General features: G+C 49.8%; 1 protein-coding gene across 1 annotated transcript in view; it reads right to left on the minus strand.

The window, feature by feature from the left end:
- Window positions 1-18,166, minus strand: part of LOC121008538 (putative methyltransferase DDB_G0268948) — a 147,109-nt gene extending 128,943 nt beyond the window's left edge. Inside the window, exons 1-2 of the mRNA XM_040441155.1 lie at window positions 18,083-18,166; window positions 7,881-8,032 (exon numbers count right to left, since the gene is read on the minus strand). Coding sequence (XP_040297089.1) covers window positions 7,881-7,991 — 111 coding nt within the window. The 5' untranslated portion in view covers window positions 7,992-8,032; window positions 18,083-18,166. The remainder of the gene's footprint in view (window positions 1-7,880; window positions 8,033-18,082) is intronic.
- Window positions 18,167-20,294: the final 2,128 nt, after the last annotated feature.

The following is a 20,294-nucleotide window of genomic DNA, read 5'->3' on the forward strand; positions in this document are numbered from 1 at the left end:
CTGGGCAGCCTGGCACACATGAGCGACTACATGCTGCAGTGCCTGCGCAACGACAGCAGAGTTGCCCACATTTTAACGTGTGTGGACTACTGGGTTGCCACCCTGCTGGATCCACGGTACAAAGACAATGTGCCCACCTTACTTCATGCACTGGAGCGTGATAGTAAGATGCGCGAGTACAAGCGCACGTTGGTAGACGCGCTACTGAGAGCATTCCCAAATGTCACAGGGGAACCAGTGGAAGCCCAAAGCGAAGGCAGAGGAGGAGCAAGAGGTCGCCAACGCAGCTGTGTCACAGCCAGCTCCTCTGAGGGCAGGGTTAGCATGGCAGAGATGTGGAAAAGTTTTGTCACCACGCCACAGCTAACTGCACCACCACCTGATACGGAACGTGTTAGCAGGAGGCAACATTTCAATAAGATGGTGGAACAGTACCTGTGCACACCCCTCCACGTACTGACTGATGGTTTGGCCCCATTCAACTTCTGGGTCTCCAAATTGTCCACGTGGCCAGAGCTAGCCTTTCATGCCTTGGAGGTGCTGGCCTGCCCGGCGGCCAACGTTTTGTCTGAACGTGTATTCAGCACGGCAGGGGGCGTCATTACAGACAAACGCAGCCGCCTGTCTACAGCCAATGTGGACAAGCTGACGTTCATAAAAATGAACCAGGCATGGATCCCACAGGACCTGTCCATCCCTTGTGCAGATTAGACATTAACTACCTCCCCTTAACAATATATTATTGTACTCCAGGGCACTTCCTCATTCAATCCTATTTTTATTTTCATTTTACCATTATATTGCGGGGCAACCCAAAGTTGAATGAACCTCTCCTCTGTCTGGGTGCCGGGGCCTAAATATGTGACAGTGGCCTGTTCCAGTGGTGGGTGACGTGAAGCCTGATTCTCTGCTATAACATGAAGACTGATTCTGTGCTGACATGAAGCCAGATTCTCTGTTACGGGACCTCTCTCCTCTGCCTGGGTGCCGGGGCCTAAATATGTGACAGTGGCCTGTTCCAGTGGTGGGTGACGTGAAGCCTGATTCTCTGCTATGAAATGAAGACTGATTCTGTGCTGACATGAAGCCAGATTCTCTGTTACGGGACCTCTCTCCTCTGTCTGGGTGCCGGGGCCTTAATATGTGACAGTGGCCTGTTCCAGTGGTGGGTGACGTGAAGCCTGATTCTCTGCTATGACATGAAGACTGATTCTGTGCTGACATGAAGCCAGATACTCTGTTATGGGACCTCTCTCGAACCCGAACATCCAGGTGTTCACTCAACTCTATTCGGGACATCTCTACTTGCTGGTTCCCTTTATGTGGTCTTAACTTAAGGGTCTGCCCCCTGCTGCCGCTGTACTCCTCCTTTCCTCCTGTGAACTATCCCCTCGGGGAGAGTCGACCCCTCATGCAAGGCCCGATCCAGGCCTCCAGCATGGAACGCTGGGCGCTGCCATCTCGGATTATGATGGAGCGGCGTTCCTTCCTGTACACACCGCGTTTCTGGAAGGAACGTCCCAGCTATGCACCCGCACGAGCAAGATGTGCGTTGCCGAGCCCAAAGGCCCCGGAGGGGGAAGTAGCTTCAGCTCCCATCTACCGTTGCCAAGTTTCTTCACCCTAAAGAGGGCCCCTCTTGAAACTCCCTGTAGGGACAGGAAGAACACTGGATAGGGGGGTGTGGGGGGGTCCTTTAAAACTCTTGCTTCCTGTCCCTACAGAGGCCTATTAGGACAACCTCCCATGTGCTGTCATGGGGGACGTCCTGGATTTTTTTTTATATTAGGGTCCAAATTGATTCTACCTGAATTAAATATGCACAAATTGCCCTGTTAGTTGGTATGTAACACTCCTTGGTAGGGATGAGAGAACTTGTGTTTTCAAGTTCGGCGTACAAGGTTCAGGTTATCTAAAAATTCTGTTATGGATTCCGCTGGACCATAACTTAGATAACCCGAACCTTGAAAACACAAGTTCACACAACACTACTCTTAGTACATCATATATTTTAATTTGTGGTCGTGGCTAAAATACGAACTCGGGCAGCGTGCCCGCCTTGAACCTAAACCGGCTGAGGTGTGCCTGGAGCTGGGTGCGAGAGCAGCCTATAAGGGGGCTGCCCTAAGGAGGACCCTTGGAATAAAGGGAATGGGTGGGTGGGTCCACGACCGGAACGCCTACTAGGTGAGGGAAAGAGGGGGCTTATAAAGACTCAAGCCCCTCCAACAAATGCAGGCTGAACTTCAGCCTTACCAACTTGTGGTCGTGGCTAAAATACGAACTTGGGCAGCATGCCCGCCTTGAACCTAAACCGGCTAAGGTGTGCCTGGAGCCAGGTACGAGAGCAGCCTAGAAGGGGGCAAAAAGGAAACCAAGATAGTTACATTCAAGACTTTATTGCCTCATAATACCAGAGACTGGAATGCCTGCGAAATCTCCACCTGGGGGTTAGGTATATATCTGGCGAAGCAAGACGAGCGCCACCTTCCCATCTTTCGGATGACATGAGCGTGGACCCCGTGTCGGGAAGCTGCGGAAGCTGCTCCAATGCGGAAGGAATGACCGGATATAGAGCCGGGGTCAAACCCCAAGCCAGCAGCAACAGTACGGATGTGGCTGATGAACTGCGCTGCGGTGAGAGCGCCATCAAGATGCGGTAGTAGGGGGCTGTGAGGGGGAGCCTCATGGATGGCGAGCATGAGCTGGCCAAACACCTGTACCGGGCACCATTCATTGCCAGACGGGAAAGACTTAACCTCCACCGGGGGACCAGTTTGGCTTGTTTTGGTGGAAATTAACTTCAGCGTGTAATGGTCCTGGTTCCGCACCAGCTGTTCTTTGTGCAGACTGCACTGCCCTGCCGCACTGCAAGTGAATTCGCCTGGCCTAAGGAACCCGTAGAAGCCCAAATACATAGCAGCTTTATAGACCAAGCTGGAGAAGGGCCCAAAAGGAGCACCATCCAGGGCTGAAGACAACCTTCGGAACATCTCCCCAGTGACGCCCTGTCTACAGGACGGGGAATTGGCTCTACCCTTCTGGACGCCTCGCAAGGTGGTCCTGATTGCCTGCGCAGAAAAAAATGGAGCCCCCCCCAGGTTGCAGAGCATGGCGTGGTGTTGGACGCCCGCCAGGTATAACTTAATGGTGTTGTATGAGAGATGCAAATGGTGATGACAGTGGGCAATGAAGGCCATGATGTATGGAATGTCCACCAGGTCACCCTGTGGGTGCAGATTCGAAAACCCCTGGAAGGTTCTTAGGCCTGAAAGATAGTTCCTGGCCGTATTGGGGGCGATGGACTGCTGCGCCAGGTCTCTTGCCGAAGAGACGAGCATACTTAGCCCATTGTCAGGGAACTGAAAGCCGGGGTGGGACATTTGAGTGGATCTGCCTGCGGCATGACCTGAAAAAAGAGGGTGAAATTAAACCGAGATAGCGCGTCAGCCGCCACGTTTTGCTGACCCGGAATGTGGCTACAATACACATGGAAGTTGTGCGACAGGGCCAGCCATACCAGCTGGCGCAACAGGGCCATGATTTTGGGGGACTTGGCCCTGCCCTTGGCTAAGATGTAGACTAGGGCCTGATTGTCCGTGACCAACATCACTGCCAAGTTAGCCCAGAGATGACCCCAAGCCTGAGCAGCTGCGACAATGGGGTACAACTCCAACAGGGAGGAGGTGCGGATGGAGGAATACCGCATAGCAAATTCCTCTGATGGAATCAGGGAATTGAGGCTGGGAATTGCAGAAACGTGAGGGGTGGACAGGTCATAAATGAACCTTTTTTATTATTGTTCTTTTTGGACACTAGGCCGATGGGGTTGATGCGCCATGATGCAAAGAGGATGAGTGGGAAAGGGCCTATGAGGAAACCTCTCTACCTCAGACTGGAGCAACTCGCTAGTCGCTGGAGGGTCCAGGGTGGCTGACAGCAGATTCCTGCCTTCCCAGGGAACCTGTGACAGTGTAATGAGCCCAGTGTGGAACCCCTGCCGGAAGCCTGCCAACAGAAACGCCACGAAGTCCTGATCATGGTGATCCTGAAGGAGAGCCGCCAAGGGGTCCACGTTGATGTCGGCTAGTCAGGATCCCTTAGCTGCTTTTTTGGGACAGGCGGACCGCGGATGGGCTCTGAAGCACAGGGAGCACACATGGAGGGATCTGCAGCTGCATAGGCATAGGAGCAGCCTCCCGAGTTAAAATTACTGCAGACCTGACTTCTTCCTAAGTAGACAATGGGTCTGCCCAGCTTGTCAGTGGAGGGGTTGGACGGCAGAGACCCGGAGGTTCCTGGGAGGGCCCTGTCCTGAGCCGGGTGAGCACTATTTGGCACCATTCAGATGAGTGGAAAATAGACTGGCACGTTGCACAGTTGGGTGCCCTGAGGCCAGCAAAGTGACGACAGAACAGCTCTGTGTCAATTAAGGACCAGCTGGTGACATATTGGAATTGTGCTAAAGCTGCAGCCGCCTTAGCCGAGAAGGAACGATGACCAGGTATAAGTAGCTGTCCCTCCTTTCCAGCTGTGCGGTGCAGATAATGTCTCTGAAGAGGCTAAACGCCAAGACGAACTCGAGAATAGTCAGTTTGCGATTAAGCCGCGAGTCCTTGGCCCTGAGGACCACATCCCCACAATTGATAACCCTGTTCTCGGGCACATCTTGAGCGGCAATGAGGATCGACGCCAGATTAACATCCTTCCCTGCCAGAATGTCCCTCTTGAGGTTGTCAGGAATGAAGTGTGAGGGGGACACCTGGGGAATGGGCCTGGGCGTACCTGGTGCCAGCCAGCCTGATGTGGACGGTGTGATCAGCGGGACGGGTGCCGGGGGCGCCGGGATTCCAGCTCTGATACCCTTGCCCGGACATCAGCTACTGAGTCGACCAACGAGTTTAGGGTAGACTGCAGCTGCACCATTGCTAACTGTATCAGACATCTCTGGCTGCACTGCCGAAGCGCTGGAGTTGGTCATGAGCAGTTTGTACAGCTCTGCCTTCCTGGCGGTGGCCGGGTGCGGGATGCCTCTCCGGTTCAGCTCTGCTAACAACTTCGGTATGGTCCAACTCCTAAGGGATGATGGACCCGCCTGGCCCGACATGACTGACCCGGAGACAGATAGGGTGTCATCCATATCCGAAGCTCGAGACATAGTAAAGCTGTTGAAACAAAAAGGCGTGACAGATAAAGAGAAAAAAAAACAAATAAAAATGAGAAGGTGATGAAGGAACGGAATTGAAAAGGTGCCAGACAGAAAAAAACACGTACCGGAATGGGAACCTGTAACACGGACTAGCAGAACCTGACCTAGCCAGATAGACGAAGAGACCAATTAAAACGTGAACATAGACCTGACGGGTACACTGACGGAGTCAGTACGAACTTACCTGTATAGGACCGTTAGGAACAGGAAATAGGGACAACCCTGAAAATAAAAGTAACAGGTGAAATTTGAAAGTGCCGAATAACGGATGACCCCATACCTGTTAGAACCAGGCGAACTGGCCAGGATGGGGCACACCCCTAGGTCAAGTAAACAATCTGAGGGTATCTGACCGGTTACTTGACCAGAGAAGGCCCCCTGAGCGTACCAGGCGGGTGACAGAAGTGATGGCGCGTTGCCATGAGATAGAGGCTGTGCGTAGCAGCGGCCCGTGAAGGGCGGCAGACTGACATGGTGAACCTTTGAGTCAGGGAAAAAATAGCGAAGAACGACCAGGGGAGCAGCCGGAGAATGGGCCCTTAGAAAACAACCTGGATAAGCCAGCGGACAGGTGCGTCAAGACCCATGTATCAGAAAAGGAAATATGAAGACCTGGGCGTACCAGGGATGTACCGTCCCCTGGGCGAACCAGGGGAGACACTGCGACAAGACAAGACCACCGACTGTGCCCTGGTGACAAAAACTAAGTGGCTATGACATGACAACAACAGTGGCCTGGGTGTACCAGGAAGATGAGGCAAGCCTGGGCGTGATCAGGTGCAAGAAAAGTGTGAACGAAGCAGGGCGACTCCTGCACAAGATGGCCACCTTAGTGGTTTATGATGGTGCATATATAACAATTTTTTATTTTATTTTTTATTTTTTTTTGGACCTGAGCATTGCCACAAGAACACTATGTTGGATGTTTTGACAGTAGGTTAAAGGGCATCAGGAAGCGAAGTGCCAGGTTGCGGGATGCGCATGAATGGAAGGATGGGTGCATCTGTGCATCCCTGTGCCTATGCGTGCCAGCCTGCAACGCATCTCGGCTCCGTGTGCATGCCCATCAACTTTGGTGTAGCGCCGCACGCAGGAGCGGCTCGGCGGCCTGCGCGCAGGGGCGGAAGTTGTATTACAGAGCCGGTGCGTTCCAAGCTGGAACGCAAGTTGTTCCTGGTCAACACAATTCCCCAGGCCGTTATGCCTTAATTAATTGTGCTGAAACAGATGCTGGTGCAGGAGTTTGTGGTGGCAGGGTTTGCAGGCAGGAGAAGGAGCCTCCTGCGCTCCACAGTGGAACGCACGCCTCTTCCCAAGACCGCTGCCCGATCATACCGCTCCTTCCCCTTTTACGTCGGCCTGGGAGATCACGTGCGTGCACTCCACGCTGGTACGCACGCAGCCGCCGCAGCCATGGCGACCAGCAATGGGGAAGGCCCAACAAGCTGGCAGCACCGGAGGTGCATGCGCCCCGAGTGCCATCCCAATGCTCCCCCAGGAAATATTCACCTATGAGCGGGCCGCGTGCGCTCTACGATGGATTGCACGCGGCCGCAGCGCCATGCGTGGCATGGAGGACTCTTGGACCGCCGGCCCCGAGAACCGGAAGTGCGTGCGCTCCACGCCGGACCGCACCTGCCGCACGACCAGAAGTGTGCCTGTCGGCAGGACCGCCGCTGTCCCTGCTTGATACGTAAACACTTACCCACTCGCTGCGGGGCTGTAACATGAGGCGGCCGGTGAAAAACGAAGTACTAGCACACGTCCAAACAAAGTCCAAGCGTACGTCCAAACGAAGTCCACGACCGGAACGCCTACTAGGTGAGGGAAAGAGGGGGCTTATAAAGGCTCAAGCCCCTCCCACAAATGCAGGCTGAACTTCAGCCTTACCAACATATCAAATACCAGGGAAAAATATAGTTCCTATAAGACCAGAAAGAGAGACAATACTTCTCTAAATGAGATATGTAGGAATACACAAGAGTACTGAGAGTCTCAAGGCAGCATGTTCTAGAGCAGGATTGATATAATTTTGTGTTTGATATCTTTATTCATATAATTCTTAAATCCACTGCATTACACTCCGCTATCTGCAAAGCTACATTTAAGATTTGGTGGCAATACTACGCAGAGAAAAATATTTGAGAATCTCAAAATATCATATACAAAACATTAATAAAACATCATTAACAAAACCCAAAAAACTGAAAATGAAAATAATTTCAATATATACATGGTGCTATTTGGAAGGCGTTCCCAATGTGCTGCACAAATATAGGTAATCTACACCTGCTGTGCAATGATTGAAATTAAGATAACACTGATCCCACCGTTTAGCCTGTTTGATGCTTTAGTCAATAGCAATCATGGCATTAAATGGTTTTCAGAGAGGTGTCTCACCTTGTCAACCAATCCAGACCTAGTGATGAGCAGGTATGTGGAACACCACCACCACAGCCACTGTGGCGGGCAGTGATTGGCTGTAGGTGTCATCTGCTATATACTGGCAAGTCCCAAATGTAGTTTGGAATCAAGCAGCGGCAGGATGGATTGAACCAGCCTTGGTCCAGAAGCATCACTTTAAACAGACATGCCTGGGGATGACAGGTCCTCTTAACACTACATTACATATAAATAGGCTTGTAATAATCCACTCAATAACGTATCTTACTTTTGCCTTCATGTAGGATAGAATCATATTACAGATTTCGTTGGAGACCGGGATCATATATTTTTGATACACAGAAGAGAATGTCGCCTTCTGAAACACTTCGACTGCCATAGTGATATTTGCTTTGGCTGTTGCAGTTGTAACGTAAAAACCTGTCAAATAAAAATAATAATTTTAGCCTCAATATTTTTTTATTTTTTTAATGAACATTCAATGGTATTCTTTATAAACAGCATCAATCTATGTACATTGAAAGGCTAAAATTTAATAAAATGTCTGCAGTTCTGCACCTAGAATGTGTCTAAAAAGTGGCGCAATTTGGCACAACTAGGATTTACATACTCTTTTCTGACTTGTCCAAAAAGAGATTGGCCTGTCACAGACATGAGACAGTTAGATGCCTGTAGAACGGATGCATGGTGGTCAGAGACAGAGCTGCACAGACATGACAGGCGGATGCCTGGACCCCATGCGGAATAGATGCATGGCGGTAACAGACAGAGCTTCTCAGACATGACACCTGAACCCATGCAGAACGGATGCATGGCATTCCCAGTCAGACAAAGCTAAAGAAACCGTGACAACTAGAGCTGAGCGAATCGAAGTTGACGAAGTGGAATTCGATCCGAATTTCAGGAAAAATTTGATTCGAACAAATCAAAATTTACTCCCGCTTTGTGGTAACGAATCACATTTTTTCCTAAAATGCGTGCTGCACATGTGAGGACAGAGCAAGGAACTCTGGGAACACAGGATTACCCATGATGCCATGCATGCAGCCAATCGGCAGCCATCCAGCCCTGTGATGCCACAGCCCTATAAATAGCCTCAGCCATCTTGGAATCTGTGTACTTAGTGCAGGGAGAGACGTCAGCATGACTAGGGACAGTGCTAGGAAAGACTTCATTGTGTCAAAAAATTCTAAAATTAAATAAAAGATTTACAAGTTCAGGGAAAGATTATTCAAGGTGTAGGGAAAGGATAGGGAGGAATCATTCCACAGCATTTATGTAGAACATGGTTTAGTAGGTGAGGTTACAGCCTGGGTAATAGGAATAATCCTATTACACCTTGCTGCACTGGCTGGGGATCCAAATTGCCATTATACAGCTCTGTAATTCCAGAAAACCGTTCTTGTTATTGGGGTGCAAGTGCTGTTTGATACAGCCATGACAGGGTTTATTACAAGGAAATATTTCTTCTTATTTGCCCTTGTGCGGTGCAGTTATGTGTTCTAAAGCATTTGCGGCTTGTATTCGTGGGGAAGAAAAAGGCTCATTAGCCGTTGTGTGGGGAAGTGAGAAAATTACAGCACTTTTTGGCGTGTATTAGTAAAATAAAAAAAGGGCTCATTAGCCGTTGTGTGATGAAGTGAGAAAATTTGACTTTTTTGGGGGTGTTTTAATTATTTTATTTTTTTATTTATCTGGTCTAACAGCAGTGGCGTAACTACCGGGGAAGCAGCTGCTTCGGGGCCCGGGCTGACAAGAAAGCCCGGCGCCCCCGGCAGCGTGTGTGACAGTTTATTTTCAAGTTAGTTAAATATCGATTCTTGTCTTAATGTTCAGGGCCCCTTCACAGCAGGCACTTGATACTGGCACATGGGGGGAGGGGGGATGGCACCTGATACTGGCACCTGGGGGGGGGGGGGGGGGGTTGGCACCTGATACTGGCACATGGGGGGTGGGAAGGAGAGAGGCACCTGATACTGGCACATGGGGGGGAGAGGGGTTGGCACCTGGGAGGGAGGGGAGGTTGGCACCTGATACTGGCACATGGGGGGAGAGAGGCACCTGATACTGGCACATGGGGGGGGAGAGGCACCTGATACTGGCACACGGGGGGGGGGGGGAGAGGCACTTGATACTGGCACTTTATTTGTGGGGGGGAGATGGCACTATGATACTGGGACATGGGGGGGAGGGGGGTTGGCACCTGATACTGGCACATGGGGGGGGAGAGAGGCACCCGATACTGGCACATGGGGGGGAGGGGGGTTGGCACCTGATACTGGCACATGGGGGGGAGAGGCACCTGATACTGGCACATGGGGGGGAAAGAGGGGTTGGCACCTGATACTGGCACATGGGGGGGAGGGAGACAGGCACTTGATACTGGCACTTTTTTGTGGGGGGGGGGAGGCACTTGATACTGGCACATGGGGGGGAGGGAGACAGGCACTTGATACTGGCACTTTTTTGTGGGGGGGTGGCACTATGATACTGGGACATGGGGGGGAGGAGAGAGAGGCACTTGATACTGGCACATGGGGGGTTGGCACTATGATACTGGGACATGTGAGGGGGAGGAGAGAGGCACTTGATACTGGCACATGATGGGGGGAATCTATGGGGACACTTACTGGCACATTATTGGGGGGCATTATGGGGGACACTAGGCCGGCAGCCTATCAGAGGCCGGACACTGAGGGGCATCTACTGGTGCACTATATATGGGGCATTTTATACTGGTACATTATGGGGGGTGTGGCGAAAATAACCTCGCCACTGGGTTTTGGAGGGGCCTGGTTGCCAGCCTCTTGCCCCAGGATTATGGGCCCTCTCATCAGCCCATGCAAAACTTAAACCCCATGGCGATTTGACTGTGTTTGTGGCATCTGAGCGCTCAGATCCAAGCCATATGGGGACATGTGGGGTTTTGAGGTGTGTGACAGAACCATCTGTCTGTGGAATTGTATTGTATGTTATGTGAGGGTACCCAGATAGCTCATTTTATTGTATTCATGTTGTCTGAGTGCCATTCACCTACAAACAGGATTCCAAAAAAGTTGGGACACTATACAAATATATATACAAATCATTGTTATTTGTGGTGAGACACAGACTGACATGGGACACTTCCCATGATACAGAAAGGATAAGAATTACCCACTATCCCGTGTGATGATACGAGGCTAAAACCACCTTGATCTCTATTTGTCCTTGAATACATATGTGAAGCCCCTGATGATGTCAAGAAAGACAGAAACATGGCATGTAGGGCAATGTAATTAGGGCTTTATAGAACACTAGACCCATACCCCAGGGAAAGGTTTGGTGTCGGGTCGCCCCTGTCGGGGCGGGTGCTCCATGTGTGGTAGGCAGGTCCATTTTACAGCCCCCTACCCATAGACAGGCAGGAAAGCCATTATAGGGTGGTGTAGGAGTGGATGTTATGCCAATACAACACAAGCACCCTGGTCACACCGGTCATAGGCACCATCAACTGCCAGGACCTACCTCCACGGATGTGGATCCTGCTCAGACGAGGTGAGATCCACCCTTTTTGCATTTTTTCTATGACCATATATAATGTGATATAGTGGAGGTAATTCACTGTTACTGTCGTCTCCCACTAAGTGTGAAACAATATTTTAAATGACCTATTAAAGGTTACGTTTTAATTAGTCCCAGTTTACAAAATTTATCCATTTGTGACATTGTATGTTTAAATGGTGATTTCTGTCCTGTTGTCCCCACATGTGTATTGGCGATTTCCCTTTGCCCTGAGAGATAATTGAATTACTCCTCGGGTGTCTCCAGGGCAGAGAGGAGGAAACCATGATGAATTGTGGGGATGTCTTGTGTCTGTGTATCCTGATTTGCTGCATATCTGTCCTGTGTCACAGTCTTCCATCTGGTCCCCTAGGGGTGTGTCCACCAGATGGGGACCTGCATAAATACGGGCGGGTAGCCCTCAATAAAGAGTTCCTCTTTTACATTCAACATAGGGCCTCGTCTCATGTGTGTGGGGATTGCTATACTTGTATACTCCCCTGGCTATTACTCCTAGCTCTTGTAAGAGCTGTTCCTGGTTCCTGTGGTGGTATCTGTGTCGAGCGGAGTGCTTGGAGTCCTCGGGAGGCACTGGGAGCCTTTATCAACAGAGGTACCCGGTCGGGGTGCCAGGAGATCCGTTACATTGGTGGCAAGCTGCGGGATCGTTCCCACAGCCAGAAGGACAGCTACAGGTGACACCATTCCATGGATTTTACAATTTGAGGGCAACGAATGTCCTAGTACAGCGATTCTGACAGCACCAGAATGGAAACAGCAGTGGAGTACGATGAGGGTGTCATGGATGACCGAGATGCAGTCCGCAAAGGCATCTGGTACCAGGTACTGGGTATTGTGGAGTATATGCGGGACGAGAGACTCCCCACGGAAGACCAGCGGTTGAAGAAGCGAGTAGCCCTGCGGATGCCCTTCCTGGGAGAGCAGCCCCGGGAGGAATGGGTAAAGGAATTGGAACTCCTAGCATGAAAGGAGCTGTGGCTGGAAGATGCCTACCAGGCACTCTGGTGGTATGGGGCACAGTACCTACCCAGGACAGCTGAGCATGACAAGCCGGAGGGAGAGGAGTTTGATGGTCCTGGCTTGTTATGGTAGACTTTTTCAGAGCTGGAGTTTGGGAGACCTACACAAGCCCGGTACAGGGACCTCTTTGAGTGGCGGGAGAGCAGGTATGACTGGGACGACACTCATGAGATTGAGCAGGACCTGGTCCACCTGGTGACCCGGGAGATGGAGCTGGAACAGGGCTACCAGCAGCTGTTCCACTCCAGTGAGAAGGCTCAGCAGGAGAGCAGAGTGACAGACGCAGAGCCAGATCTCTTCAGCTGGGAAGATATTGTGGAGTTTTTCTGGGAAGAACCCCAGGGTGTGGGTGGAGATGGGACTGAGGTCTCTCCACCAGTCTTGCAGGGAATTGGGAGCCCAGTTTCCATTCCCCAGCGGCAGGCTGAGTTACAGGGGGCAGAGACAGTCGGTCCTGTCCCCCAGCGGCACTGTGATTTATTGGGAATTGGGAGCCCAGTCTCCATTCCCCATCGGCAGGCGGAGTTACAGGGGGCAGAGACAGTCGGTCCTGTCCCCCAGCGGCAGAGTGTCCAGCAGGAAATAGAGAGCCCAGTCTCCTTTCCCCAGCAGCAGGACACTGTATTGGGAGCGGAGACGGTCGGTCGCCCTCCCCAGCGGCTGGAAGTATGTATGGGAGAGCAGCTTCTTACCCCTTATCCCCAGCGGCAGCTTAACGCACCAGGGGGAGACAGTAAGCCCCACAACAGTGCAGATGGGACCGTGGTCTCTGCACTTACAGCACAGGGGGTAGGGACAGTCGGTCTCCCCCTCCAGCAGCAGAGCTGGGTATCCAAAGGGGAGACAGTCGGTCTCCCCCTCCAACAACCAGGCTCCAACCAGGCTTCTTCCATGGTAACGCTGGCACCAGGGCAGAGTACCGCTGATCCCTGCCCACAAAGCAACCTCCACTCCAAGCCAGGGAGCAACACAAAGACCGGGAGTACCAGCTACCAACATAACCTTGGTGGACTCACTGGACAGAGACAGGCTACCAAATTCAACAGGTCCAGTATTTGGTTGTGGGTGGGCTGCCAGACTAACTCAGGTACCGACCAGCGTGAGGTCGGGTATCTGGTTATTCTTCCCTGGGAGGGGGAGATGTGTGGCGAAAATAACCTCGCCACTGGGTTTTGGAGGGGCCTGGTTGCCAGCCTCTTGCCCCAGGATTATGGGCCCTCTCATCAGCCCATACAAAACTTAAACCCCATGGCGATTTGACTGTGTTTGTGGCATCTGAGCGCTCAGATCCAAGCCATATGGGGACATGTGGGGTTTTGAGGTGTGTGACAGAACCATCTGTCTGTGGAATTGTATTGTATGTTATGTGAGGGTACCCAGATAGCTCATTTTATTGTATTCATGTTGTCTGAGTGCCATTCACCTAATAATATGCACTCAGACTTGAGCTATCTGAGGATATGTTAAATGTCTGTGTTTATTGTAAGGGTTGTGACATTGTATGTTTAAATGGTGATTTCTGTCCTGTTGTCCCCACATGTGTATTGGCGATTTCCCTTTGTCCTGAGAGATAATTGAATTACTCCTCGGGTGTTTCCAGGGCAGAGAGGAGGAAACCATGATGCATTGTGGGGATGTCTTGTGTCTGTGTATCCTGAATTGCTGCATATCTGTCCTGTGTCACAGTCTTCCATCTGGTCCCCTAGGGGTGTGTCCACCAGATGGGGACCTGCATAAATACGGGCGGGTAGCCCTCAATAAAGAGTTCCTCTTTTACATTCAACATAGAGCCTCGTCTCATGTGTGGGGATTGCTATACTTGTATACTCCCCTGGCTATTACTCCTAGCTCTTGTAAGAGCTGTTCCTGTTCCTGGTTCCTGTTACAGGGGGCACTAGCAGGAAGGGGGGAGAGGAGCACTATGGGGGAATTTACTGGGGGCACTATATAGGGGTATTTTATACTGGGACATTATGGGGGCACTATGGGGACATTAGCTCAACTGGGGGCATTACAAGGGGGTATTTTTGCACTGTCACATTATAAGGAGAATTATTACTACTGGGGGGGGGGCATTATAGTGGGCTTTATTACTCCCCCATGGTATGACCCCCTAGTAGTAGCACAAGCTTCTCCCTGCTCTGCTATCCCTCTGCCCCTTCTCCAAATCCTTATTATGAAATCTTTCTAATTAGGATAAAGCACAACATCAGCTCCGCCGAGCCCCCGGCCAAAGTGTTGAAGTGGCGTCCGAGATCCCCATGGGTCAAGTAACTGTAAGTTTTCATATGAAATATGTTTATGTTATACACATATAGCATCCACTGTGCCACACAATATACAGTATACAGCTACACTGTGCCAAAGGAGTGGGGTTTACACAGGAGGAGGGAGGTGCGAAGCGCGCTGGGGGGGCCCTTACAAATATTTGCTGTGGGGCCCAGTCACTTCTAGTTACGCCCCTGTCTAACAGTATGTCAGACAGAGTGCCAGGCCCTGCACAGGGGAGTGGCAGAGGCCTAAATGTTTCTGACGCAGGCAGAGGTAGCAGCAGGAGTCACAGCTAGAGGCCTGAGCTCCCAGTGTCATTTAGCGGTCGTGTCTTGACCAGCAACCCAGCGGTTCTTGAATGGTTGACTGTCATCTCTGTTTTGGATCCACTCCAGTTTTTTTGGGCATTAGCAATACTGATGGATTACTGACCAAATGAAGGAGGATGCTCCACAGACAGGATCCGTTTTTTAAAGGTTATTGTTCTGACGGATCAGAGGAAGGGCAAAATATTCAGCAACGTCAACTCAAACTTATCGCTGACACCATCTCCACTCTGTCGGGGGCTCTACTTGTATAAGCGTTTAATAGAACAGGTTCTGTAGACATTTATGTGGAATCAGCTGATTACAGTGTAAAAGGAGTGCGATTCTTGACGCCAACATCGACCTGTAAGGCTGAGTTAATAGTTATTTGGTCAGTTTTGGCCCCGTGACTGCCCAAATAAGTGAAGTGTGCAGTGATTCTAAGAGCGACGCCTGTCATCTGCATGTCATACTGACTCACAATATTATTTTCACTAGCACAGTAGACTCCATATGCGTGTTATCGCAAGGCACAGTGTTCTACACCCCTATAAAAGGCTCTCTGCAGCCAGGAAGTAGCTGTTTTTTAACGTAATTCGCCACAAATAAATTCAGATCTAACCAAATTTTTCAAAAAAATTCAGTGAACCGGCCGAATTAAATTTTCAAAAAAATTCGCTCATCTCTAGTGACAACAATTAATTACCAGGTGACCACACAAATCAGGGTAGAATGGCACACACCCAGGTCAGGAGAATACACCCTGCACATAGCAAAGTTGGAGACAGTCTGCTTCTGTCACACATGTCACAGGACTAAATAGCTGGTTAATGAGCACACCTGACCAACTGGTAATCAGGCACAAACAGACCAATGAAACATTACTTCTATGAACACAGAGCATACAAGTCACAGTTTACACATAGCCACAGAACACTGCAGCCAGCACGCACAACACAAAAAAAAAAAACAGCATACAAAAGAGAATAATCAACTGCAGCCAGTACACAAGTACAGCCAGCCAGCATGGCAACACAGTGTGATGTATATGGTATACAGATGGCTCACTGTGGATAACCGCGACTGGTGCTCAAGGTGAAAGAAACACCCCTTGTTCTTGATTTTATGTAATTGGAAAATTGACCTGGCACTGCATAGTGTATTGTGTGGTTATGTGACATGGGGGTGACTGCATAGTGTGGTTATGTGACATGGGGGTGACTTCATAGTGTGGTTATGTGACATGGCGGTGACTGCATAGTGTGGTTATGTGACATGAGGGTGACTGCATAGTGTATATGTGACACACATCACACTGTAATTGGAAAATTTACCTGGCACTCAAAACATCTGGAGAATATGTGGAAACATACACATTTATTATGCAATAAAACCGCAATATGCCTAAGCAATATACATCCTGTTCATATACATCAATAATAAAACTATATCACTTATAAAATGTTACCACTATAACATGTTAAAATACATCAATTGTTCGCAATGTAATAGGAATGCTATTTTGGTCTTCTATTTGTATAGACATGTTTGCATAGATAGAAATCCCGATGGCTATTGTCATGTAGTCAGTACATAAATATAGGGCTTCTGGTCTCTGTATGGGGGGACACAATTCCTACGTCGTCCCAAACTTTCAGAGTTGATAGGTTCACCCGTCTATAGAGGATCTAATGTACACATTTAGTACTCACGGTACGTTGCGCTGATCAAGGAAAGTTTTTTTTACGTGTAGAGATACTTTCAGTGGCGTCCCACAGCTCCACCACGCTCCAACTCTGAAAGTTTGGGACCACATAGGAATTGTGTCCCCCCCCCCCATAGAGAGACCAGAAGCCCTATATGTATGGACTGACTACATGACAATTGCCATCGGGATTTCTATCTATGCAAACATGTCTCTATACAAATAGAAGACCAAAATAGCATTCCTATTACATTGCGAACAATTGATGTGTTTTAACGTGTTATAGTGGTAACATTTTATAAGTGATATAGTTTTATTATTGATGTATATGAACAGGATGTATATTGCTTAGGCATATTGCGGTTTTATTGCATAATAAATGTGTATGTTTCCACATATTCTCCAGATGTTTTGAGTGCCAGGTAAATTTTCCAATTACAGTGTGATGTGTGTCACATATACACTATGCAGTCACCCCCATGTCACATAACCACACTATGCAGTCACCCTCATGTCACATAACCACACTATGCAGTCACCGCCATGTCACATAACCACACTATGAAGTCACCCCCATGTCACATAACCACACTATGCAGTCACCCCCATGTCACATAACCACACTATGCAGTCACCCCCATGTCACATAACCACACTATACACTATGCAGTTACCCCCATGTCACATAACCACACTATGCAGTCACCCCCATGTCACATAACCACACTATGCAGTCACCCCATGTCACATAACCACACTATACACTATGCAGTCACCCCCATGTCACATAACCACACTATACACTATGCAGTCACCCCCATGTCACATAACCACACTATGCAGTCACCCCCATGTCACATAACCACACTATACAGTCACCCCCATGTCACATAACCATACTATACACTATGCAGTCACCCCCATGTCACATAACCACACTATGCAGTCACCCCCATGTCACATAACCACACTATGCAGTCACCCCCATGTCACATAACCACACTATGCAGTCACCCCCATGTCACATAACCACACTATGCAGTCACCCCCATGTCACATAACCACACTATGCAGTCACCCCCATGTCACATAACCACACTATGCAGTCACCCCCATGTCACATAACCACACTATGCAGTCACCCCCATGTCACATAACCACACTATACACTATGCAGTCACCCCCCCTGTCACATAACCACACTATACAGTCACCCCCATGTCACATAACCACACTATACACTATGCAGTCACCCCCATATCACATAACCACACTATACACTATGCAGTCACCCCCATGTCACATAACCACACTATACACTATGCAGTCACCCCCATGTCACATAACCACACTATACAGTCACCCCAATGTCACATAACCACACTATACACTATGCAGTCACCCCCCCTGTCACATAACCACACTATACAGTCACCCCCATGTCACATAACCACACTATACACTATGCAGTCACCCCCATGTCACATAACCACACTATACAGTCACCCCCATGTCACATAACCACACTATGTAGTCACAGTCACCCCCCCCCAATATACACAATATACACAATATACACAATATACATAATACAGTGTTCCCCACCTTGCTCTTCCTGGCAAACCTAAGAGCCCAGGCAGAAGCATGTGTTTTTACTCTCTGTTATGAACTGCAGACAGGGAGGGTCTTACATCTGATTGGCTGTCCTGACTCGCCTTCTCTCTTTTATTGACTGAGCTGCCCTGAATCACAGAAATACAGGGAGTGGCAGCACCTGGGTAACCCTTTCATTTCCAGATCAGAGCTGTCCTGTTTACCCTTTCAGTTCAACACAGGAGCTTAGTAACCTGTTTTGCACAGTTAGGCCTTTTGAACACGTACGTGTAGTGTCCCACTTGGTAAAGGTGGGCACTACACAAAAGGGGTTAATGTGTCTTAATTGCATTTAATGTCATGTGTATGCATTTTCCCTGTGTTAACTGGGTGTCAGGCCTGTCAGGGTGCAGTTTAGCCTCCCGGGCGTTAGAGGGAGCCAGAGAGCCCTGGTTATATATAGGTAGGCCCAGACAGGGGAAGGTAGTGCATTCCAGGGGACTAGAGGAGTCACTTCGTCTACCTGAAGCTCCTGAGGCTAGGATTAGCTCAGTTGAGATACCCCAGTTGTAGGACAGAACCTCCTGGGAGAAAACCTGCAGTTACCCTCAAGTCAAGCAGAGACAGTGTCATCAGCTCAGATAAGTAAGCTAATGGGCAGAGGATCTGTAAAGCAAAGCAAGAATCCATACGGGAGGAATATATATTTTACCAAGGATTTAAGCCAGCATTTAGGCATCCGGGCCTTGGGATAGAAACCAGACAGGAGTTCTAAAGAACAGCGTACACTATTTCTGAGGAAAGGTACAACCTGATTCTGAGTGTGTTGTGGATTACCCTCTGAGTATCTTGCACAGAATTATACCTGCCAGTATTTGTATTGAAGTCTGCTTGTGAAGCACTTGATATAAGGGACTGCATTACCATCTTGATGTACAAAGTTGGACTGTTGGACCTTGCTTCAGGCACTCAAAATACCTGTAACATCCAGGGCACCTCATCCACCATCAGGCCTGGTCCCTACATACGGAGTGTGCCCCAGAGGAACTTGTGTCTACCTCTCCTTCACTGCCGCATGCCTGCCCAGGGTTCTCCAATACAGTGAGTAACCCTCGATTGCCCATAACCGTGACCTCACCATCGCAATACCCTGCGGGTCTGGCGTGCTGCATAAATTGGCGTCACGAACAGGATAACGAACATTCCTGCGCCATTGCGGATATAAAACTGTGTGCTAAAAATTGCCCTAAAGTGACCAAGCCCTATTGCTTTATTAAAAATTGCTGGGCCAAAGGACTGTAATAATTTGCGGTGTGAAGATTATATTGCATGGACTGTTTGCTGCTTATTTGAGCCACCGCTTGCTGTCAGTGAATAGACAGCGATTTCGCCACTTAACCTGAGGTGGATTACAAGTGCGCCTTGTGGAACCGTTTGGCGCGAAAAAGAGGACTTTGGCGCGAAAAGAACCAGGCGGAGTCATCGCCCGGCCAGCATGGAGGAAGAACGCCGCCCTGTCTGGAAGAAAAAGTGCCGCCTACCTGAGTCCCGGAGCTACGAGAGGCTGCGCCCACCTGCTGACGCTGTACGCAGGACGCTCCACGCCCGTAGCCACGCATCTCGCGAGACTTGGAGCGAGCACCACCGGAGTAAGTACAGACTTTGAACTGTTGCCGGCTCTTCTGTTTACCTTACCGGAACATTCCCGACCCTGCCAGGGCACCGGAGGGAGCGCCGTTAGTGACAAAAGACTTTACTGTGAAAAAATAAAATAAAATTATTACCATTGCCACTCCGGTCCGCTTCGCTACATTTAAAGGGCCATACCCACCTAGCAACGCCATGTCCACACCTGAGGAAATCGGACAGGTGGCCCCAGTCGTGCCTTCTGAAGTATCCACAGCCGACCCTAGGGCCCCTGCCGCCGCGGCACCGCCAAGCCTGATGCCGCTAACTATGCCGTACTATTTTGGGGCCCCCTGGTTCCCACGTTATTCAGGGGAAGCCCACAAGTTAAAGGACTTTAGGGAACAGATACTGGCCTTGTTCCGGCTTTATCCCATAACTGCCGAACAGCAAATGGAGATCCTTTTAGCTCAGTTAGAAGGGGCCGCCCGCAGGGAAGTCATGTCGTGGCCCCGCTCTGAGAAGAGTAGCCTGGAACAGATTTTTGATCGCTTGGGCACCACATTCGAGGCCAGAACGGTGTCAGAAGTTAAAATGC

Source organism: Bufo bufo, chromosome 7, assembly GCF_905171765.1.
Source record: "Bufo bufo chromosome 7, aBufBuf1.1, whole genome shotgun sequence".
NCBI lineage: Eukaryota > Metazoa > Chordata > Amphibia > Anura > Bufonidae > Bufo > Bufo bufo.